Genomic DNA, 25,554 nt, shown 5'->3' with positions numbered 1-25,554 from the left:
GAGAGCAGATTCTCCAGCTTCTGGTAGGTTTGGATTATCTTCATCTATCTGCTGACTACCAACATCAAATTGCACGCTCAACGTTGAAACAAGATCGTGAGTTTCTGATGACGACGTTGCCACTGATGGATCTTCTTCGTTATCCCTTTCTTCAAATTCTGGATTTGATAAACATGACTCGTAGTCGTTTTCTATAACAAGATTTTCTTGTTTCTCTATTGGATGTACCCCCACTACAGCTGTATACTTTGGAACTTCATTGGTGTTTTCATTTTTAATTTTGTAGTGAAATTTATCCTCGTGAAATACAACATCACGGCTGATGAAAACATCTTTCTTTTGTAGGCTGTACAGACGAAAACCTTTGGAAGTATTCGAATATCCCACAAAAATGCACTTTTCGGATTTTGAATCCAGCTTTCGTCGTTTTTGTTTGGGAATGTGAGACATCGCTGTGCAACCAAAAATTCGAAAAGAACTAACATCCGGTTTGCGATAGCTCCATAACTCTTCTGGAGTTGTTTTAAGCTTTCCATGCGGTGACCGGTTGACAATATAACTTGCACAGTTAACTGCTTCAGCCCAAAAAAATTTAGGCATTTTAGCATCACACAACATAGCTCGAGCCTTCTCTATAAGAGTTCTGTTCATCCTTTCTGCCAAACCGTTCTGTTCTTGAGCATAGGGAACGGTTGTTTGATGAACAATCCCAGACATCTTCAACTCTAGTTGCATAGCTTTGTTTATGAATTCTGTACCATTGTCCGTTCGTAAAATTTTAATCCTGGATTCTTGTTGGTTTTCGACTTCGGCTTTGAATTCACGAAAACAGTTCAACACAGCATCTTTCGTCTTCATAAAGTAAACAAATACCTTCCAAGTGAAATCATCTATGAAAGTAACAAAATATATACATACTTCCCTTTATAGATTTCGCCTTCATTGGACCACACACGTCTGAATGGATTATCTGAAGTACTTTTGATGACCTTGACCCTTCTGATGGAAAACTTGTCCGATGCTGCTTGCCTTCTGCACATGACAAACATGTCGACTGAGAATCTTGATTCAAAGCAATACCTTTAACTAAGCCTCGAGCAAGTAATTTCAAATTTTCTTGTCCCAAGTGACCAAACCTTCGATGCCAAACATTGTCCAGGTTACTTCTTGCAAAATTAGCATTCTCATATGGAGCAGTATCCAACTTGTAAAGACCGTTTTCAGATTTACCATTTGCAATGACTTCATTTGAAGAATTCATGACACGACATCCATCTTTGTCGAAGATGACAACATTGTCATGATCCACAATCTTCTTTATGGATAGTAAGTTGACTTTTAATTCCGGGACATAAAGAGCATCAACAACATCACGTCTTCCTTTAGGAGTTAAAACAGTCAACGAAATGTCGCCCTTACTAACAGCATTCATTAACATGTTATTTGCTGTCTTAATTTGACCTTGAAATGGCTTGAGTTGCTTGAAAAAATCAGGATCAGATGTCATGTGATCGGTGGCACCACTATCAAAACACCATTCATGCTGTTTGGATTCATGAAACGCTGCAAACATTGAGCCACCTTTTTCTGACTTCAAATCTTGTCCTTTAAACTTCGATAGACAATCTGAAGCGTAGTGTGCGACCCCACCACAGTAAAAGCAACGATATTTCCCTTTCTTGTCATACTTAGGCTTCCATTTCTTGTGTGAATTGGGAAAACTTCCCTTCTTTGACAAAAGAGCACTATTGGATGATTTGGAATCATTTTAACGTCTTGCAGCAATTTCATTGTGATGGAATCTGCTGAGATTACTTTTCCACTGCAACCAATGCTCATGATCATCGGCCTATATTCATCAGGAAGACCTTTCAATAATAAGCTACCAACCCATTCATCATTTACTGCAAATCCTATTTCATTCAACTTCTGTGCGGTCGAAACGATTTGGCTTACGTAATCTTCTATAGAGGAACATTCTACCAGGACCACTGAGCATAGTTTTTGAAGTAAAGCTATGCGCCTGTCCAGACCAGAGTCTTGAAAAAGATTTTGCAAAGCAGTCCAAACTTCTTTGGAAGTTGTTGCATTCTTAACATGGACATAAAGACTCTTGTCGATAGCCAGAATCATTTTGCAACGAGCAATCTTGTCCTTAGAAAGTCCAACTCAACGCCAGGAACATTCTCGATACATTTCCATGAATCTTCAAGTTCTAGTTGGGTTTTCATGGCAAAACTCCATGTTGACCAATTTTCAGAACCAGTTAGCTTCTCCATTTGATGGATTCCCAAATTCTGTTGTACAGACATTTTTCTCCAGTATATGTATATATTCCTTGAATCTTGCTATTGTCCTGGGCCCATAACCTTTTAGCAGAGTTATATTAAAACGACTTGATTATAACGATAGTAAATGCAGAATAAATATTTTATTGAAAAATATTTTTTTTATACATAATAGTCAAAACTTGATTACTTAGAGATTTTGATCGCAAGTATAAACTTAACAAGTTTTCCAACAGTTGAATTATTCTTACAAATTTTAAAATTACCAACAATATTTTTCATATTCAGAAATAGCTTAGTTTGAAAATCTAGTTCTAGTCGAAAACAAATTTTTACGAAATTTTGGTACCATTTGCTAAATTTTTACAAATTAGATGAATGAAATTAATTTTAGAAACGAACATCAATTTTTACCAAATTTACGTACTATTTGTTGTAGATTTTATTTTTTGATGAACAAAAGGATTTTTGGATTTTTATAAAAAAAAATAATAAATATCCAAAACAATATTTTCAGTGACATAAAAAAAGTAGTTTGAAGACAATATTTTCAATTTTTGAAAGGATATTTGAGTCGAAAATCAATTTTTACCAACTTTTGTTAAATTTTTATTTATCGACGTTTCAAGGTCCCTAGAGTCGAAATAAAAGATTTTTAGAAAGATGTATGTGCGTGCGTATGTACGTACGTTCGTACGTCCGTACGTTCGCCACGTTTTTTCGTTGTCCATAGCTCAAGAACCAGAACAGATATCGATTTCCAATACATTTTGTTGTACAGGTAATAAGGCAGAAAGATGCAGAAAGGGCTCTCAAGAAAATTGCGTGGGTGGTTTTTTTTACCATAGCAGTTATAAAAAAAGGTAAAATTTTGGTTAACCCTAAATATCATACGAACCAAAAACGCTAGAGACCTGAATAAAATTTTATATAATAAATTGTAACGTGACATCAAAGAAATATACATACATATTTTTTGAAAAAAATCCATTGAACGGTTTTTTTTATAAATCAAAAAAACTGAACAAAAAATTTTGTCACCTCCAAAATTTTACGACTGAATTATGATTTCATCTCTAAAACAATTTTGTACAACGAAGAATAATTTTTTTGGACATCTGATAAAATTTTGAGAAAATTCTAATTGACAGTTTAAAAAAAAATAAATTTCTATAAAAAACGTTACTAAAAGTTCGTAAAAATTGAATATCGATTCAAAAATCTTTTCTAAAACATGAAATTTAGGCTTCAAGCTTATTTCATCTTATAAGAAATATTGTTCTCAACGTTTTTTTTAAATGTTGAAAAAGCTCGAATTGACAGTTTGTTTACAAAAAAATAAAAACTTAAAAAAAAAATTATAAAGTTGGTAAAAATTGATTTTCGGCTCAAATATCTTTTCAAAACTGTGAGATATTGGCTTTAATTTACTTTTATCTTTCAAAAAAATCTTGTTGTCAACATTGAGTTAACGTTTGAAAAAAATCGAAATGACAGTTTTTTTACAAAAAATTAAAAACCGAAAAAAAATTAACAAAAGTTTTCGACTCAAATATCTCTTCAAAAATTTTAAATATTGGCTTTAAACTAATTTTATTTTATAAGAAATATTGTTTTCAATATTCGATAAAATTTTGAAAAAAATCTAATTTACAGTTTTTTTACAAAAAATAAAACTCTAAAAGAAAAACAATACTAGAACTTGGTAAAAATTTACTTTCGACTCAAATAGCTTTTCAAAAATTAAAAATATTGGCTTCAAACTCATTTTATTTCACAGAAAATTTTGTTTTCGATATTCTTTAATTTTTATATAAAAATCCAACAGTCCGATTTTTCATAAAAAATAAAATCTACAAAAAATAGTACGCAAATTTGGTAAAAATTGATACGATACAAACTTTTAAGCAAGACAAATTGACAGACGGGATGGGAAGTTATCAGTGTGGGTCGCATCCCAGCCTCTTTTCTTTTTAAGTTCTTGTCATCAGTTTTCAACATTAATTCATGTGGACCCTAAGGCTCACATAAAAGCTCTTTAATGTTCAAAGAACTAACAATTTTAATTTTATTAGACTTAAAATTAAAAGGGACGAGGAATTTGGACTCAAAAAGCGAAAAAGTAAAAAAATGTTAAAGTCGAAGACTACCATAGCAGCGTTGTAGTGACGAAGAATTCTGGATAGTGCACAGTGCGTTGACGGGTGGACAAACATAAAAAAGTAAATATGAGATTTAAAGCTTCAATGCTTTGGAGTCCAACTAGAACATTCTAAATAACTGTTATTTGTTATTTTTAATTGTTCGTTTGGTGAATTAGCGGCTTTAATATCAGCCGTCAAGGTAATTTTAGCTTCAGTTGGAGTTTGTAATACGATTTTGTTGTGTAATAATCGATCTCGTCTAAGAAAATTGCCGCTGTTAGCATTTTTTGGTGTGATTAATAATTATGGAAACCTTAAGAGCTGGTATGAGCATTTTATATTTTTATTTTTACCTAAATTAGTGTTAAAATTAATTAATCAAAAAGAGCCCTGTTTTGAGGCCCAAAAAATTCATTTACGTTGAGTTTAAAAAAAAAACGTATCAAAAGATACCGAAATATTTTATGTCATTGTAATGCTAGCAAATTTTTGCTAACCTTCAAAATATTTAACTTTTAGTAAGACAAGGTCAAACTTTAAAAAATGAAGAGATTTTTGAGAAATGGATTTCTCTTCCTAAAAGCTCTAGGATTGAAGTTATTACAGACTTCATATTAAATAAATTAAATATAACAAACTGTTCGATTTCAAATAAAAGTGATTTGACCCAAAAAGTCAAATTTTTTGACTTAAATATGGGAAGGTATTGAAAAAAATGCTCAAGAAGCCGTGCTTTAATTTTCAATCGAAATAAAGTGTGATTAAAAAGGGACTCTTTTCGGGTATTTTAAATACTGTCGCCAGTAAGGGTTCTGCCAATCAACCAGGAAGCAGTCGCAGAAGACTGAAAAAACTATTAAGAGTGGCATCTCACAAAGCCAAAGAACGTAGAGTAGAGGATATTTTGGTCTCAACATCCAATGAAAGGGCTTCGGTTCGCAGCGGTACTGTCGAAAGATTTTTTGGTGAGGGAGCTGATTCTGCGGGAAAAAATGGGATTAACTCCGCAAGAAGCCTTAGCACTGTATACAGACCTAAATCTTTCTGAAAATAAGTACAAAGTGTTACGGTCAGTTGTTAATGTGTTGCACAAAGATTGTTTTCCCAGCTTATTACTTACTTACTTACTTACTTAAGGTGGCGCTACAGTCCTGTGTGAACTAGGGCCTCACCCAACAAACTTCTCCATCTAGCTCGGTCCCTAGCTAGATGTCTCCAGTTTCGCGCTCCAAGTTGGGTGAGGTCACCTTCCACTTGTGCGCGCCACCTGATCCGCGGCCTTCCTCTACTGCGCTGTCCTGTGGGTGCGGATTCGAAGACTTTCCGGGCCGGAGCATTGGTTTCCATGCGCTCTACGTGACCCAGCCATCTTAGTCGTTGGACTTTTACTCTTCTTGCTAAGTCTACGTCGCTGTACAGCCCGTACAGTTCGTCGTTCCATCTTCTCCTCCACTCCCCTTCGATGCATACGGGAAGCTTATACAAACTGAAAAAGCTAAAAACACATATGCTTTCCAGTAAGAGAGAGGCAACAGAAACGACTGCATCTGTTGACCTTCAAGAGCTTTTAAATAAAACAAGAAAAAGTATAGCAAACATTTCCCAAATACAACATGAAACAACTGCCACGTTAATCCGCAAGTGACACTTCGACGGAAGTTCTCCGCATAGTCAGTAGAAACAAGTCTTTACTGATTCACAAAGGACGGACGAATTTTTTTTTAACAGCGTTGTGCTCTTAAAAATTGGTCGAGGACTGGTATTGAGCTATGGAAAAATCCCCGTTCTTCTTCGACTTCCTATTGCAAACCCATACAATTTGTGTTCATGAAAGAATGTAAAAAGCTTGTTCAAGATGAGGAGTCGAAAATGATTGAACTTATATGTCAGTTTTATTTCAATCTCAAAAGCTTTAAGATCTAAAACATTGGAATTATTCTCATATTTAAAATATACATAATGTACATATATAATTTTTGTAAATGTAAACGTGGATAGTAAGAACTGAAATTCCAATTTTTCAATTAACTATTAGATATAGTTAAATCGATATTGAATCTATTTTTTAACTTCATCATTATAGGTGAACTCACTAATCTCTTTCTAAACAACTCTTTCGATGCAACTCCTAAAGAGACGAATATGGTTAAAAAAAAACCAGAAGCTTATAAAAGAAGAAAACTATATCGTTTTGTTGTATCCACCCTGCACTCTTGGATAAGATGCTTTGAGTGTTTATTGCACATCTATTACAGGCTACCTTCCAAAACCTGGCATGTACGTGACTCAGAAAATAAAATTGTATTTGCCCAAAGAAAAAAAGATATTCAAGAAATCTAGAATGGGTATTATCGTTGATAAGCCTAAGCCAGGATTCGGATCAACAAATGATGGAAATACTGCAAGACGTTTTTTTAAAGATTCAGAGACTACTGCACAAATCACTGGACTTGATGAACAGCTAATAGAAAAGTTCTCCATCATTTTAAGAGTCTTGGCTTCTGGGCTTAGTATTGACATAAGTAATGATAATGATGAAACAAGAGATCTCTATCTTCAACTTTATAGTTGGTATTATATGCCAATCAGCGTTCATAAGCTTTTGATTTATGGCCCGGATATAATTTCATTTTTTGATATACCCATTGGTTAACTTTCGGAAGAAGCTCTAGAAGCTAGCCATAAAGTTTAGGATTGTGAATACTTATTTTAGACTAAAAAAAGTATGTTTCGGAAAACAGATTTTGGTCCACCATCTCCATACATTCGACGCACTGTGCATTGGTTCAAAAGGCCCGTTATTAGTGCGGTGATGAGGGATATAGAAAAGGGAGACAGATCGCAGATTTCGAGGGTTGGTGTTGAGATAAATATCACTCAGGAGTGCCGGGGAATCTATATTGCCCATTAACAATTGGTGAGCAAATATCAGCGTTTTTGCGTCTAATATATAAGGGCTGCAAACCTATCAGTTTTAGTCGATCGGCATAAGGAGGCAAGTTGGATGCATCATCCCAGGTGAGGCCACGTAAGGCAAATCGAACGAAACGTCTTTGAACATTTTCAATTCTGAGTGAATGGTTTTCATAAAAGGGAGACCATACTTGGCATGCATATTCAAGATGAGGACGGACTAGGGAAATGTAAAGCGCTTTAGTTACATAGGGGTTGGCAAATTCTTTTGATCATCTCTTAATAAAACCGAGAGATCTATTAGCTTTATTAATAATTTGGTCAAAATGGGAATGGAAATTCAGGTGTTTGTCACACATAATACCAAGATCTCTAATAGAATCGACTACGTTGACGGCGTCATTAAGGAAGTAGTAAACTCTATGAGATGGGATTTGTTTGCGCGAAAAGGTCATTTGTTTACATTTAATCTACGAAATTATGCAAACACCAAACAAAAAAGGTATTAAGATCAAAGTATGGAATTAGATGGAGTTGAGACAATCTTAAAAATGTTCCTATCATCCGCAAACATTAGGATTATCTGAGTTTATTTTAATTTAAGACAACCATCGTTAACAGATAAGACGAAGAGAAGGGTGCCAAGGTGACTACCTTGTGGGACTCTAGAAGGTGCATGTATAGGACTGGAGACTGAGTTACAGAAAAGGACTCTATAAGTTCTATTCGCAAGATAGGAGCTCATTCAGTTTATAAATATAGATGGAAAGCCTAGGGCTCTTAGTTTGAGATAAATTATCTCATAGAATATTTTATCAAAGGCTTTTCTGTAATCAGTGTATACAACATCAACTTCTTTGCCATTCTCAATTGCTGACAAAACTTTGGATATAAATTCAATTAAGTTAGTCGTAGTGGATCTACCTTTAAGAAAACCATGTTTAGCGGAGGAGAATAAAGGCTTGCAATGGAAATAAACGGAAATATAAACCAAGTTTTCAAAAAGTTTAGCAGTTTTATTGTCTTGTTTATGAATGGGAAATATAAATGAATCTTTCCATATATGAGGAAACACACCTTGGGAAAGAGAGAGTTCAAAGAGTGCAGTTAGAGGCTTTGACGGAGAATGCATACACTTTTTTAGTCATCAGGACTAGGGCTATAGTTTTATTTAAGGCTTACTATTTTGGCAAGTACTATTTCTTCAGTTATTGTAAACGATGAAAAAAAGGTTTAAGTGCAACAATCTAACTTAAGTAGTGTGGATCACGATTATGCAGATGTTCAGTATACGAATTGCTAAAGTGATTAGCAAAAAGATTTGATATGATTGTCGTTTGACATTTATAAACTAGAAAAATGTCCTTGCATCAGAAAGAAGGTTATTTTCCATTTGGTTAAGGTATTGGTTATAAAGGGATTCCCTTAATTTAGAGAAAGAATTATAGGCGAAAAGATAGTTGTTATGGTCAGTATCATATTTGGATTGTAAAAAGATCTTCCAAAGCTTGTTACGAGTATTTCTTAGGCTATGGAAATCTCTGTTTTACCAAGAGGGAGCAGAGATCGATTTGTCTTGGTTAAAAGTTTGTAGGTTTTCGTATTGGGGTAAAAAAAATGTCAGTTGAGTTATTCTTAATTTTTTTTTAAATTACCAACAATATTTTCCACATAAAGAAATAGTTTAGTTTAAAAATCTAGTTTTGTTAAATAGATTTTTAGACGAAATCCAATGTTTACTAATTTTAGTAGCATTTCTTAAATTTTCACAAGTTGGATGAATGAAATTCATTTGAGAGATATCAAGAACCGATCATCAATTCTTACCAAACTTGCGTACTATTTTTTGTAGATTTTATTTTTTTATGAAAAAACGGACTGCAAATAGATTTTTTCAAAATTTTACTCAATGTTCACAACAATATGTGTTAAAAGATAAAAGTAGTTTAAAGACAATATCTCAGTTTTGAAAAGATATTTGAATTGAAAATCAATTTTTACTAATTTTGAGTAATTTTTTGAGGGTTTTCGTTTTTTTTTTGTGAAAAAAACTGTCAATTCAATTTTTCTAAAAACTTTACAGCTTTGACAACGATATTTATTATAGGTTAAAATTTGTAACAAGGCATAATTTCAAACTTTTGAAAAGATATTTGTGTCGAAAATAAATTTGTACAAACTTTTATTAATTTTTTTGTTTAAGTTTTTATTTTTTGTCAAAAAACAGTCAACTTGATTTTTCTCAAAATTTATCGAAAGGTTGAAAACAATATTTCTTGTTAGTAAAAATTAGTTGGAAGCCATAATCTCAAATTTTTGAAAAGATGTTTGAGTCGAAAATCAATTTTTACCAACTTTGAGTAATGTTTTTTTTATATTTTTATTTTTTATACAAAAATCGTTAAACTGCTATGGTAAAAAAAATGCCCACTCAATTTTCTTGAGAGCCCTTTCTGCATCTTTCTGCCTTTTTGTCTGTATAACAACATGTATTTGAAGTCGATATCTCTTCTGGTTCTTAAGCTATGGACAAAGAAAAAAACGTCGCGAACGGACGAACATTTTTGCCTTGCTAGACAAAGGTATTCTTAAAATATCTAATATTGTCACTTTGGGCCTTAAAGTATGTAAATATAAGATTAAGATCTGTAGATATTAGTTTATTGTAATTTCATCAGCTTACAATAGAGACAATTAAGGAACAATTTGGAGCAGTGTCAAAAAACCCGTATTTATGTTAAGTGTATGACTATCCATCCTCCTCCCCCAAGATGGCTGTCCAAGATGGAAACGGACACACTAAGGCCAGTTTAATGGCCCATTGTGATACCACATGAATCTTGAGGCTTCCTCCTAAGCTCAATGGAACCAGCTTGAGTCCCTTACGAAACGTGAGAGGCTGATTATACTGATATGATTTAGATCGTTTAGATCGTAATTCCTGCTTTTTCGAGCCAGAGCAGGTCATGTACGTTGTTAAGGGCACCTCCGGTGTCAAGGAAAGCAACCATAGTGAACTCTTTATGAAGGAGGAAATATTCGACGGTGCGTAATAAAGTGTGTATGTTGAGACGAAGACAGATGTATCAATACTTGCCCTTAAATGAATATCAATCAATCTTTCCAAGCTCTTAAGAAGGAATGATGATAGACTTGTGATCAGACCTTGTGGATATGTTGTATTTGAACTTGAACGTATATAATTGTTGCAAGTTTCGCTAAGAGAAATACCAGGCAATTCGCCGTCTTTTTGGAACCAAAGGTGGTTCACATCAACATACACCAATTCTGTCACGAAAAGTTATTAATTATCTCTCGATAGTTTTCCTTCTTAACAGTTACATTATTGGCGTCTTCATTTTTAAAGAAATATGGACCCATGACTACCCTTACCCATAGAGCACATCCCACATGGCAGTTCAGTTTGACGTATCTATTCAACCAAAAGTGATTTTCATCGCTAAACAAAATGCGTATATTTGGTATTTCGAACAGAGCCATGATTTTTAAAATAAATGTTTCACTGAGCATAAATAAAGTGACAGCTGTCAAATAAAAAACATAAATGTGAAAAAAGTATAGCCACACTTCTAAAAAACAAAAAAAAAAACAACCGTTCAAAAGAAATGTAAAATATACCCTTAAGTTTACAATCGGGAAAACGCCTAACTCAAAACTGGCTTTGTAGAATTTCAAATAGTCCTATTTACTTTGCCTTCTTATGAAATTGCCCTCTTATTCATCTTAATATAATCCATAATTTAATTTTTATTACTTCGGCCTCCTTAATACGCTCCAACTGGGCCTTAACTATTAGAGCCCTTAAAACAATAGCCAAATTATAAATATGAATCAACTCCAAACTTTCACTTGAAAAATTTTTTTTCAATGAACTTTAATTCTCTTTCGAAAAACTTTTGAACTTAATTCAGAAAAACTATTCACACTTAATCTAATTTTTGGCTATCAGAAAGACTTTTAATTCTGAGCTCAAGAAGGAATACGAGCATTATACAATTTTATTTTTATTTTTATATTTATTTTTGTTCTCTCATAAAACTTTCAACTCTTGTACAATGAATTCAAAACTTTCGCCCGAATACAACTCAATATGTCATCGTAAATTGCGCACCGATAACTTTTAAAGCATCATAATTCATACTCCTTTCCTCTCAGCTTGTAAAAATGGGGTTTTTGCGGAGGGTTTGTGTAGATATTATAACTTTACACTGAGTTTAAGTTTTATGGGTTGTAGTAGAACGAAATGAAGAAATTCTCAAAACCATAACTACTCGTATAGTTGAGTGGAATTTTGTTGGAGAACGAGCGAAGAACTTGTTGCATAAATTGTGTAATTGTATAGAATTGCAACCTAAGGATTTGAGGACACACTAGCGACACCATTACCGCAAGTTGTGTCAGCAAAAGGGTGAACTTGATGGTGCTGTTTTTACATAATATGCAATAAACAAGTCAACTTAACAACCACTTTGAATAATCTTCTATGACCGGCCACAGCAAATATAATTGTATACGTATTTGCTGAGCTAAGAACTTGATTGTTATTGTCTGACCAAATAAATGTTATGGTTTTATAAGTCCACATGAGAAACTTTTGGATCTTAGCAAACAAATCAGGCTGATAATAATTTTGGATTAAGATTTTGCTCTGCAAAGTTTGGTGGGCAAAAAATAAACTTCCAATTTATAGACATGTCAAATTGTAGAGTGAAGTTTAGAAAACGTATTAAACTAAAGGGGGTATGAATACCCTTACAATGATTAAACACAGTGCGAGCAATTAGGAAGGGAATATAGTATTAGAAAGGAGATACCGATGCACATTGGTTTTGAATGTCGCATTGAAATGAGTGGGAAATATTAAGTCTTTTAAAGCTTTTCACATTCGTGTAGTGCGACTAAAGAAAAAATCTCTGTACTTTGTTGTACGTCAGAAATTGGCCTCAAGAGTAAACTGATGATCATTCCTAAGAGAAAGGGTGTAAAGGTTGAATTTTTCGAGGGGACGAATGTAAATAGCTATTTCATTAAGGAACTGTTTATGAAAGTACCGATTAAATAATGACGGACATGAAACCTTACGACAGTGCTCAAGAAATACAAAAGTTTTAGTTATAGGTTAGGTTGGGTTAGGTTATAGTGGCTCTCCAAGATGGAAACGGACACACTTAGGCCAGTTTAATGCCCCGTTGTGATACCACATGAATCTTGAGGCTTCCTCCTAAGCTCAATGGAACCAGTTAGAGTCCCTTACGAAACGTGAGAGGCTGATTATACCGATATGATTTAGATCGTTTAGATCGTTAAAGAAGAATTCTCCTAGGTAATTCTTGCGTTTTCGAGCTAGAGCAGGGCATGTGCAGAGAAGATGACAAACCGTTTCTTCCTCTTCCTCGTCCATACAGCTTCTGCAAAAGTCATTTGAGAATACGCCTAGTCTCGTGGCGTGCTTTCCTATTAGACAGTGTCCGGTTATGACACCTATTATCGAGCTTATACGCGATCTGCTTAGAGAGGGCAAGCACCTTGAACGTTTTATATCCAGTGTTGGCTAGATGTTCTTTGTGGCTTGACACGTGGTGATGTTGTTTCACCTGGTGCTTGTCCTCCTCACAGCGTCCTGCATTAGAAACAATTTACAAGTAGCGATTGGTAGCCAAACGTGGTAGGATGGGCTGTACTGTACCGTTCCTGGCGAGTTCATCTGCCTTACAGTTAACTGGAATGTCTCTATGACCCGGCTCGGCTGTCAGAGAAAATACGGATATCAGATGTTGATATCACATTTTCTTTGAGCCAAAGACAGGACTTCATAAATCGCCAAAAGTTCCGCCTGGAACACGCTACAATGATTGGGAAGGCGGAATGAGAGACTTAATTTCAGTCGTTCAGAGTACACACCTCCACCAACCCCTTCTTTGGTTTTTGACCCATCTGTGTAAAAATGGATTGACTCATCCTCCAAGAATGTCCTATCCTCCCAAAAAGATCTGGTAGTATATAGAAATCTGGAAGTTTCTGTCGAATTGTAGTTGGGGCATGGTGTACTCTGTGTGCTTTGGAATTGATTCTAAGTACCTTAGAATTACGGAGTTTCCAATGCTGTTGTTAGTCCACTGCGACGAAGCATTGAGGCGAATAGCAGAGCTTGCAGCTATTTGTTTGCTAAATATGTCAAGAGGTGTAAGGCAGAGCAAGGTGTCCAGTGCCGCGGACGTGGTCGTGCGAAGCGATCCGCTTATACAAAGGCAGGCAGAACGTTGGACTTTATTTAACTTATCCCTGTTTATACCCTTCTCTAAAGCAGTCCACCATACTGCCACACCGTAAATTGAAATCGGTCTGATTAACTATGTGTATAGACAATGCGATTCTAGGTTGTAAGCCCCATTTATTACCAATAGCTTTTTTGCAAGAAGAGAGAGCTACAGTAGCTTTTTTGACTCTTTCCTGTACGTTGCGTTTCCAATTTAGTTTTTTGTCTAAGACAAGACCTAGGTATTTAGCCTCGTCTGAGAATTTTAATTGGATTCCTTTAATAAAAGGAGGGTTGACAAATGGAATTTTGTATCTCCTTGAAAATAAGATCAGATCGGTTTTGTGTGGGTTAACACCCAGTCCACACCGATCAGCCCAGAGTATTAGTCTGTCTGAGGCATTTTGTAAGAGTTCTTTTAGGATGTTAAAATGCTTTCCTGAAACTGCTATAGCAACGTCGTCCGCATAGGCTATCACTCTGAAACCCTCCGCATCCAGACTAGTTAGGATTTCATTCACCACTAGGTTCCAGAGGAGAGGGGATAGAACACCACCTTGCGGTGTCCCTCTACTAACGAATCGTCTGCTAGAAGAGTTGCCCAGTTTTGAATTAATTATTCCGCTAGTAAGCATTAAATGAATTAACTCCCGAAGCGAACTCTCTACATTTAGAGATGTCAGTGCAGAAGTGATTGCAGATGTGTCCACGTTGTTAAAGGCACCTTCGATGTCAAGGAAAGCAACCATAGTGAACTCTTTATGATGGAGGGAATATTCGATGGTGCGTACTAAAGTGTGTAACGCTGTTTCCACCGATTTACCCTTATAGTAGGCATGTTGAGACGAAGACAGAAGTCTTGTATCGATACGTGCCCTTAAATGAATATCAATCAATCTTTCCAGGGTCTTAAGAAGGAATGATGATAGACTTATAGGTCGTAAATCTTTAGGATTAACTTGGGAGCATTTACCTGCTTTAGGTATAAAAACAACTTTAACTTCTCTCCCTGCCGAGGGAACATGGACCAGGTAAAGACAGCTGGTAAAAATTGCCTCAAGGATTGGTGCAATTATATCAGAAGTCTTTTATAATTCGGCTGGTATTATTCCATCTGGCCCTGCAGCTTTAAATGGTTTGAAGCTGTTGAGAGCCCATTGTAGCTTATCCTTTGTGATCAGACCTTGTGGATATGTTGTATTTGAACTTGAACGTATGTAATTGTTGCAAGTTTCAGTAAGAGAGCTACCAGGAAAGTGAGTAAGTTTCAGCTATGCAACGGTTAATTTCCAGAGCTTTCTTTTGAATTCTGTCTAATATACTCAAGTGGGTTATAGTATTTTATACGAATATAGGACTTATAGATTATAGCCAGATACACATACCTAGGACTGAAAGCTGTTCAGTCGCCTCGATGCAAAAGGTAACGCTTTTGCGATAGTAGACAGCATTTAGTTTTGGAAGCATTAAATTCTACACTTTTTTCGATTACCCATTGGACAATGCTGTCAAGATCAGAATTTAATGAGCTTATCATAAGCTGCAGTTGGTAGTCCACATTCGAAGAACAAGATTGATAATGTCAAAACGAATATAAAAAGCTGAGGCTACTGTTATCAGCGAAACAATTCAGTGGGTTAGAATTTTCAAACAAAAGATCATTTATAAAAATAAGGAAGAGCGCCGGAGATAAAACGAAACCCTGTGGCACACCAGCATTTATTTTGTGAATATCGGATTTGAACCCGTCCATTACTAGTTGAATTGAATGGTGCGAAAGGTAATTTCTAGCTCAACAAAGAAGAGATTCATCAATACCAAAAGCACATATTTTCTATAAGAGAGCTTGATGCCAACTCTATCAAATACCTTTGAAATATCAGGTGCAATAATCTCACTTTATCCAAAACGATGTAAAGATTTGTTCCACTGTTCGGTGAGATAAACCATGAGATCACAAGTGGTCCTATTACTATGAAAGCCATACTGCCGGTTATTAAGAAGATTCCATTCTTCAAAATATTTCTTAAGCTCTTCCGTGGCCTTGGGAAGAAGGGTCGTAAGTGCTATTGGACGATAGTTAGAGGGTGAGGAGCATTCACCTTTTTAGGGACAGGTTGAACAAATTCTGTTTTCCATCCACTCGGAATGAGATCTGTAGAATAGGACAGCTGGAAAAGCTTTCGCAGAGGGTTTGCAACCGCTGAAATTCGTCCCATAGAATCGTTTACACTTTCGTGTACAGAAGAATCGAATTAACAGCAAACTGTGCTGCAAGCAAATTGGCTTATTCAATCGAGCTAAAAATAGAAGTTTCATTCGAAACGGGCGTAGGAACTGACGGTTGCTGAGGGTTGCCCATATTTTTTTTACAAATGACCAGACATTTTTACTACATTTGGGACACTACTTCTTTTGCCGTAATTTTTGGTCATGTAAAAATTGAATGCTTCGGCCGTTATTCCGGATTTCCCCAGTTTGGGAAATAATCCTAAAAATCTTCTCTTTACAGCTCAAATCAAACCATGAGTTTTCTTTGGGTTTGCTAGATTTTACCCTCTTCGGGATAAAATTTCTCACAAAGGATTCCATTTTGTAAACATATCTACGCTGGAGCCTGGAATCCACATCACTATCGAAGAAGCATAGTTACCAGTTACAGTTCCTGATACAATAATTGAGACAGTCCCAGTTGGCTCTCTCATATTGTCAAACGGTTATCGTAGGGGTTTTAACTTTAACGGGCGTTTTTTGGCATGAGAAATTTGCAGATATGACACAATGGTCTTGGGTTATGAAAATATTTGCGCCGCTGTCACAGCTAAAAGTTGACAAGATTTTCATAGAAAAATCATCTTTAGTAATGAAGCCTATTTGCATCTCGGAGGCGGAGAAATTTATAGTTAGAGCGAACGAGTCGATAATTTGGCACAAATACATTCAAAAGAAAAAACACTTGATCTTTCGGTTAGTGCGAAGATATCATAAGGAAGTTCTTGGGAATCAATAAACACTGACGACGTGCGTCTTTTTTGTTTGAAGACCTCTTACGTTCTGGTTATAAAGAGACAGTTAGGGTTAACACTGTGAGAAGCATATGTATTCAGGTATTTTGTGACTGTAGCAGGAATAATATTGAATCCTTCATGGAAACGGGTGTATTGATATGTTACGAAGACAGTTAGAATCTGTTTGGTAGGCCTTCGTTTTTAATAAGGGTGGTTTTAGTTTTGCCTTCAATGAAAATTGAACTACGTTTGCAAGTAATTGATGAGTTATCAAACCTAGACGTAATCAATAATTTTAACAGAAAGTGGAAGCATCGATTCAAAATGGTGGGACTTGCAATAGGAGAGACAGGAACTGATGTCCTATATTGTATTTTAGGTTGATTGTGAGCAGGCGGTGTGCAAGATGCAGCTGGGTTTAAGGTATGAAAAAGAATAAAGTTTGGAAAGTTGATAGAGATTGAGCTGGTCGGAAAAGAGGTTTTAAAAGTTGTAGGGTGAACGTAGGAGCCTATGTCAGGTTGAATTCGGACTGGTTGTGGTAATTGTAATGAAGTTAAATTTGAAATCAAAATTTACTTTTTTAACTTCAATTTATTTGGAATATTGGACTTAGACTTCATATTAGTAATCCACTTTTTCAATCTTTAGAGGCGATCCACACTGGTAAGTGAAGATCGGTCCGATTTGACGAATTGAAAGGTTGAAAATTGCTCCACGTTTCAAGGTCCTTAAAGTCGAAATAAAAGATTTTAAGAGAGATGTTTATGCGTGCGTGGGTACGTCCGTACGTTTGCGACGTTTTTTTCGTCGTCCATAGCTCAAGAACAGAACCAGAAGAACTATCGACTCCAAATAAATTTTGTTATAAGGACAATATTGCAGAAAGATACAGAAAGGGGTCTCAAAACAATTGGGTGGGTGGTTTTTTTTATCATAGGTAAAAAGGTAAATTTTGGTTAACCCTAAATATCAGAGCCAATGACGCTAGAGACTTAAATAAATTTTAATTTATATATTGTAACGTGACTAACTCACCTCTTCTTATCCAGACGGCAGACGGCGGAGGAATTCCCGAGATGGAATCAACGGTGGCGTCTACAGTTCCAGTAGGGCTTCTACGACTTATTCGGTCCTCTCTCAAGTGACCAAAATATCGCTATATAAGACCCTTATCATCCCTGTCCTGCTATGCGGTGCAGAAGCATGGACTATGACAAAAGCGGATGAAATCACCTTGGGTCGGTTCGAGAGAAAAGTTCTTTGTGTGATCTACGGTCCCGTATGCATCGAAGGGAAGTGGAGGAGAAGATGGAACGACGACCTGTACGGGCTGTACAGCGATGTTGACTTAGCCAGAAGGGTAAAAGTCCAACGACTAAATTGGCTGGGTCACTTAGAGCGCATGGAAACCAATGCTCCGGCCCGGAAAGTCTTCGAATCCACACCCCCAGGACAACGAAGTAGAGGAAGACTGCGGATCAGGTGGCGCGTACAAGTGAAAAGTGACCTCACCCAACTTGGAGCGCGAAATTGGAGACATCTAGGTAGGGAAAGAGCTAGATGGAGAAGTTTGTTGGGTGAACCCCTAGTTCACACAGGACTGTAGCGCCATCTTAAGTAAGTAAGTATTGGAACGTGATGCCAAATCAGAATATTTTAAGAAATAAAACCAATTAACGGTTTTTTAATAAATCGAAAAAACTGAACAAAATTTTTCACCTCGAAAATTTTACGAATAAAAAATGATTTATCTCCAAAGCAACTTTGTGCAACGAAAAATAACGTTTTTAACATTTGGTAAAATTTTGAGAAAAATCAAATTGTCAGTTTTTTTTATAAAAAATAAAAACCTAAAAAGAACATTACATTAAGTTGGTATAAATTTAATTTCGACACAAATATCTTTGCAGAAACTTGAGACTGTGGCTTCAAACTTATTTTATCTTATAAAAAATATTGTTTTTCAAATTTAGTAAAATTTTAAGTAAAATTGAATTGACAGTTTTTTATTGCAAAAAACTCAAATTTAAGTAAAAACTTAACAAAAGTTGGTAAAAATTGATTTTTGACAACCGGAATCTAAGATAGCTCTAACTTAACATGTTTGTCCGTCATTTGCTGTGATTAGAACCCTTGCGGTGGCCAAAAGAACGTGACCCTGCTTGTTATTCAGTTGTTGTATAGTGGCAACCGTGAGCGGTGAAGAGCCTGCCACTTCTGATGACATCAATTTGGTAGTTGTAGCACCTGCTACGATGGTTGTAGATGAATTAGATTTTCTTTGATTTGGACTTGGTGAACATGGCTATTCTGAATGCAGTAAGGTATTGTGTTTACCTGAGCACTTACTGCAGCATTATGATCAACTTTGAAACAATTTACACATAGATGTCGTCTTTGGTCCATTTAAGTCTTTCAGCAGCTGACAGTTTTAAGAACTTCTCACAATAGTAAATAGGGTGGCCTTTTATCAGACATACCTTGCAATTTTCCGTGTTGGATGTGGCTATTGTTGTCACCCGCCTTGGACTTTTCTTTTCCGCCAACAGCTCCTAACGACTCAAATCGTTTTTTTTTAAATTTAAGAAATTCGTCCATTGTCTGAAGCTCTCGAGGGTTTTCTCTCTAACTCTCTCTCTCTCTCTCTCTCTCTCTCTCTCTCTCTCTCTCTCTCTCTCTCTCTCTCTCTCTCTCTTCTTTATTAAGAGATGAGTGAGTAATGGGGCCCAAGATGCTGTCTCAATGCCAAGAGTTTTGAGATTTGAGACATTTATGGATTGCGTCATGAAATTCTCTGATGGCCTTCATTTCTGGATTCATGTTCGGCAGACTGAGAATCCTCTGGATAATTGCTGAGGTTTGCGCCCTTTTATTGCTCAAACTATCCTGGAGAATGTTCCAAGCAATACTGTAGTTGTCTTCGGTCAGTTCAAGATGGCGCATCAGTCTCTCTGCATCACCGGACACATTTGTTTTCAAATACCACATTTTTTGGATGGGTGGTAATGGTTGTTCATGTATCATCTTAGTGAAGATGCCGGAAAATGTTTGCCATTTTAAATAATCGCCGTCGAATTTGGGTATCGACATTTTAGGCAACTGAATTGCCGGGCGATCAGCTAGCTGTTTTGATGGCTCGCTTGATAAAGTTTTGCTCAAAGAAGCTTGATTTTTGAGAACTGATGTCTCTAATTCGGTGTACAACTCCCTGTTGTAACCCTCAGATCCCGGATCATTAACAGCTTCCCAAATGGAGTGATGAATCTCCTCAACCTGAGTCCAAAGTCTGTTCATAGCCTCCAGACATTGGATGGGTGCTTCTTCTTTTACTTTTCCGTTGATGAGTCGGGCTAGTGAATTCATTAGTGCCTTTTGTCTTCTCATCAGGGTCTCAATGTTTGGGTTTTTAATTTGTTAATGTCAATGCATCATTAGGTTGAGATTGATTGTCTTCTGTTCCCTTTGGCACGACATCGAGTTTGGTGTTGTTCCTGGTCTCTATCTGCGCCAGTGAATCACTTAAGGGCATGTCGCATGCAAAAAAATTGATTGGTGCTTTGCGCTTAGCTTTGTAGCGTTCACATTTTTTTAAATATTTAAACGAAATAAACGGGTTTTGATTGAAAATATATTGGGCTAAATATGTATAAAGGAATAAAAAATTTAAAAAAATTGTTTGTTCCTTAACAGCACTAGAATCACTAAAAAATCATTAAATTCAGGTAGTTACTTGCGAAAATCAATGGGGCAGTGTGTAAAATATAATTTTTTATTTTTTTTATATTTTTTTCCAAAAAACAATACATTTTTATAAATAGTATCGATTTTATTTTTTTTTTAATTTATTTATTTATTCCAAGAAAAATTGTAGAAAACTATGAAAAATAGGGCAAATTTGCATTGTGGCATAGGTGCAATATTTGATAAAACTTCCAAAGTATAACAGCTAGCTAAGTCAATTTAACTTTTTTTCAAATTCTAAATATATGTTCAGATATTTGCTTTTAAATTTTTGTTTTTAAAATAGTTATAGTAACTTTTTTAGACAACAAATCCAAAATGCATTCTTTTTTTTCCAATATTTTTTGCGAATTCATGGGGCGAGCTGATTTTTATTTTTTTAGTTTTAATTTTTTTTTTTAAAAAAAGGACCATATATATTACTCTTACTATCGATTTTGAAAAAAAAAAATATTTGTCGCAACATAATTAAAAATGCATTTCAATATAACAACATTTGTGGTGCAATTGTGAGGGATTGGGAGTTTATATAATTGCAAAATATTTTTTTTATTTTTTTTTGGCATTTTGTTTATTCTATTTAAAAAAGTAAAAAGTTCTTGCGTCTACTATTTATTTAATTTAATTTTTATAAAAGAGGTCTATTTTGCATTTTTTAACAACAAATTTCTTTGTAAACGCACACAATGAAGTTTCCAGTTCCCAAGAATGCCACTGCATCTCAGCGCTCAAGAAGAGAATTCTTTGCAAAAGAATTTCGCCCGCCCATCCTCTCTCAGATTTTTTTTTTGTTGTTGGTCTCATGGCTCATTTAGTTTTTGTATTCTTTGTTTTGCTTGCGGTATACAATAACAGAAAATACAACAAAAAAAAGACTTTTCTTAGAAATATTTTTTTTTCTAGTATGTGGTATGATGTAAGGTCATGGACTCGTGATTTGGGTGTTACGTAGTCAATCGTATAAGCAGAATTTGATTTTTGGTTCAACTTTCGGCAAGTTTTGTGGTTGCACATTGTAGTGTAGGTATAAAAAAGGGTAAAGAGGTATTGTATTTGCGTACTATTTTTTGTAGATTTAATTTTTTATGAAAAAACGGACTGTTGGATTTTTATATAAAAATGAAATGAAAAGAGTTTTGAATCGATATTCAATTTTTAACAACTTTGAGTAAAGTTTTTTAGATTTTTATTTTGTATAAAAAAACTGTCAATTCGATTTTTCTCAAAATTTTATTAAATGTTGACGACAATATTTTTTAAAAGATAAAAGTAAATTAAAGCCAATGTATCAAAGTTTTGAAAAGATATTTGAGTCGAAAGTCAATTTTTACCAATTTTTATTAATTTTTGTTTAGGTTTTTATTTTTTATATTTCAATTCGATTTTTCTCAAAATTTTATCAGATTTGAAAAACATTATTTTTCGTTGCACAAAATTGTTTTGGAGATGAAATCATATTTTAGTCGTAAAATTTGGTAGGTGACACATTTTTTTTCAGTTTTTTGATTTATAAAAAAACCATTAAATGGATTTTTTTCAAAAAAAAAACTTGGTTGATATCACGTTACAATATATTATATAAAATTTAATTCAAGTCTCTAGCGTTTTTGGTTCGTAAGATATTTAGGGTTATCCAAAATTTTCACCTTTTTTTTTAAACTGCTATGGTAAAAAAAAACACCTACGCAATTTTCTTGAGAGCCCTTTCTGCAGCTTTCTGCCTTATTATCTGTATAGCAAAATTTATTTGAAGTCGATATCTCTTCTGGTTCTTGAGCTATGGACGACGAAAAAAACGTCGCGAAAGTTCGGACGTACGAACGTACGTACACACGCACGCACAACCATGTTTCTAAAAACCTTTTATTTTGACTCTAGGGACCTTGAAACCTCGAGACCCATTACAATAATTTCCAATGGGAAGTAAAAAAATATTAAAATAAAATAGGTATTTTCAATAATTAGAAAATTTTTCGACCAAAAAAAGAAATTCAAGAAAAAAACATCTCCTTCGATAGCAAAATACCCACTTGCTTTATAAAATTCGAACCATATGCAAAAGACAACAACAAATCTACCTAACTAGACATACCAAAAAAAACCGGTTTATTATGCAACGTTGTTCTATTTCTTATTTCTTTGATTGGCTGCTTGTGCGGAAATATATCCCTCGCTCAGAGAGACAAAAAAGATCAAGAGGCAAATATAGAGTAATTGGAAATTCAAATTTTGAATTTGGTAATGAAGAGAGTAACGATCTTTCACTAATACATTCAAATTCATTTACATGAGTTCTGAGTTCGCTTCTGCGGGAGACATACCCTTAAGATTTGCTTATACTTTTCGTATAATGTCTTAATTTGTTCGAAATACTTAGAGTTAAGGTACTCGTGGTCTAACGATATGTCTGGTGTGTCGCGAATTCTGCCGTCTGTAGCTTCGAATTCTTCTCATACGGTGTTTAGACGATTGAGTCTTGACGTGAAGTATTCTCTAGTTATTTTGCGGGTGGAGGAATCTTTCGAGAAGTTGCGGATGATTGATTGTATCTCCTATCCAGATATGCGTTGGCTCCTGGCTAAACTATCCATAGTAAAGCTGATGTTCTTTGAATGCCGGGGTCACCAAAAATGTTTTAACCCCACACGACAACCTACAAACTTTTAAACAAAACAAATCGACAATCGGGATGGTAAGTTATCAGTGTGGGTCGCATCCCAGCTTCTTTTATGAGTTTGAAATCGCGGTCGGTTAAAGAATTGAAAAAATGATTATGTGAAATAAAAAATTTGTTTCGAAATCGGTCCAAAATCGTGAGAGTCATTTTTGTTCCATGAAGATGTAAATCCAGACGAACTAATCCTTACAAAATTACTATATTTCAAACAGATCGGAATACTCTTTAATTCTAATAGCCTACCTTATGCAATATCATGAAATGCCAAATCATAGAATTTTTGGATTTTATTTATAACACGAAGCTTGTAGAGGAAATAAAAAATTATAATTTCTTTTCTTCTAAAAAAAAATTTAAATAAAATATTTTTGTCCTCAAACTCTATTTAAAGTCTAAATAAATCTATGTTTCAGGAAGGTCATCCTGTCCATACATTATTTATCTCTCAAAAATAAAGAAACAAACAAAAAAAAGAAGAAAGTTGAAACGAAAGGATCTATGCCCCAATTAAATCCAATTGACCATATAATTATTTTTTAATACATGTTCATTCGAGGTTCGAATGATGGTATTTCGTGTGCAAAAGACAGCTTTTCCTTAATTTCCCATGGGCAGTATTAGGAATCGGCACCAGCACCAGCAACGGGAAACGGTATCAGTATCGCTATCGAATAAACTGGACTGACCTTAATTCCTACATTTTCCTTTCCTCGTGCAAATCTCACTGATGCTCCTTGTAGATACCTAGTGGTATCTACAGGTATAAAGAGCTTGGGCTTGGAAGTTTTGAACATCACTTTATGATACCCGTACATATGTAGTTATTGGGTTTTCTGCCACTCGAATTGATTTCCTCTTGCATGAGAAATCGATCCTTTCCCTTCCAATTCCAATTGACATATAATGAATCCTTTAAAACTACATTATACGAGTACGAGGACCTGCTGGGTAGGCCAGGAAATTGTATCTGATGGATAAACAATTCTCGAATGTGAATTGGATACCTTTTGTGTTTTGTTCTCTGCCAAATTCACATAAAGATTTTTATGTACCGAAACACAATACTCGTATACGGATATATATATAAAAGTACATACACACAACACTCTATTATATATATTGTTGGAAAATGCCTAAGGCTAACCTTTAGCGGGAATTTGTTGTTTGGATTAATGTTCATTCAGGTTTGGGTTTCAATTTTATTTACGGAAAATAAGGTAGACATATAATCTGATATTTGAAAAAGCTGAATTTTATTTTGTGATGTTCTCTTTTTTCCCTTCTCCTATCTTACCATAAGCTCATGGTTAACAAAATTAAATACAACAATTCAAAAAAGTACGTAATGTTTGCGTTTTCTAGCAATTGGAGCTCATTGGTTTTATTTATAAACATAATTAATGTAGAGTTATCCTTAAATTTGTGGGAAAATGATTTGTGCTTTTTAAATGTCATCAATAAAAACGATCCTTTACCGAAAATAAAAATACGAATTTTACTTTATTTGTATAATATTGCAAAATAATAATGAATAACAATTACTTGGTTTTTGAAATTGAAAACGGTAGGAATTGATTTAATATCAAGATTCTTTTACTCTAATTTCGAAATTAAATTCACATTTATTTTATTTATTAAGTTCTATCTATAACATTTATTCTACAGCAGCCTTAAATGGTAATATGTCCTTAAATCGTCAGAGCAGTTTTTATACCTAAAGCTGGTAAGCCCAGCCACACCCATAAGTCTTACATCGTTAATTCTCAAAAGCTTTGAAATATTTCTAGATATTTCATACGTAGCAGTCTGAAGCCAGACATTGTATCTTTTACACAAAACGCTTACTTCAAAGGCAAAAGTGTAGAAACAGGCTTACACAACGTGGCGAAAACAATTGGTAAAGCACTTCATGATAAGAACTATACGCTGGCTGCATCAAAAAAGCCGAAGTAGAACAATCCATTATAAAGTTGGATCCTGGATATTTACCAAACTTGAATACAGTGGAGTCAAAGATGTTGTACCGCTACTAGTGATACGAAAATTGCTTTTTACTATTAGCGAATACTTGAACCAAGCATTATCTCGGATCTGCACCTAGACAAAAAGCTGCGGCCTTACTTTTAAACGCCTCAAAAAAGGCCTAATATTCTTTACAAACATGTATCAGGAAAATCCCAGATTGGACAATCCTTATAGTTCCTATAGAGGGAACTAAACTGAAATTTTCAAATCAAGCTAAATACTCAGGAGTAATCCTAGATAAAAAGTTAGATTGAGGCCCAAATACACTAGAGAACTCCAAAAATAGATCAGGTAGATTTCTCCTGAAATATGATTTTTAGCAGAAACTAGGGAACTAATCCTTAGATTATAACGTGGGTTAACACTGTAATGGGCAGACCAGTGCTCACCTTTGGTAGCTTGCGGTTTAATGGATTGCATTAGGAAAACTAAAAACTTAAAAACCCTTACAAAGGTACAGGGAATGGCATGTATGTGT

At 34.8% G+C, this 25,554-nt stretch overlaps 1 protein-coding gene across 1 annotated transcript; it reads right to left on the bottom strand.

Annotated features, from left to right (window-relative positions):
• Positions 1-19,372: 19,372 nt before the first annotated feature.
• LOC129950670 (uncharacterized) lies at positions 19,373-19,996 on the bottom strand. Its single transcript, XM_056062595.1, has one exon. It carries the CDS (start codon positions 19,994-19,996, stop codon positions 19,373-19,375), a length of 624 nt encoding a protein of 207 aa, XP_055918570.1.
• Between the last annotated feature and the right edge of the window lie 5,558 nt (positions 19,997-25,554).

This window comes from Eupeodes corollae, chromosome 3, assembly GCF_945859685.1.
Source record: "Eupeodes corollae chromosome 3, idEupCoro1.1, whole genome shotgun sequence".
Classification (NCBI taxonomy): domain Eukaryota; kingdom Metazoa; phylum Arthropoda; class Insecta; order Diptera; family Syrphidae; genus Eupeodes; species Eupeodes corollae.
The sequence above is the reverse complement of the archived record's forward strand: the minus strand, read 5'-3'. Positions and strand labels throughout refer to the sequence as shown.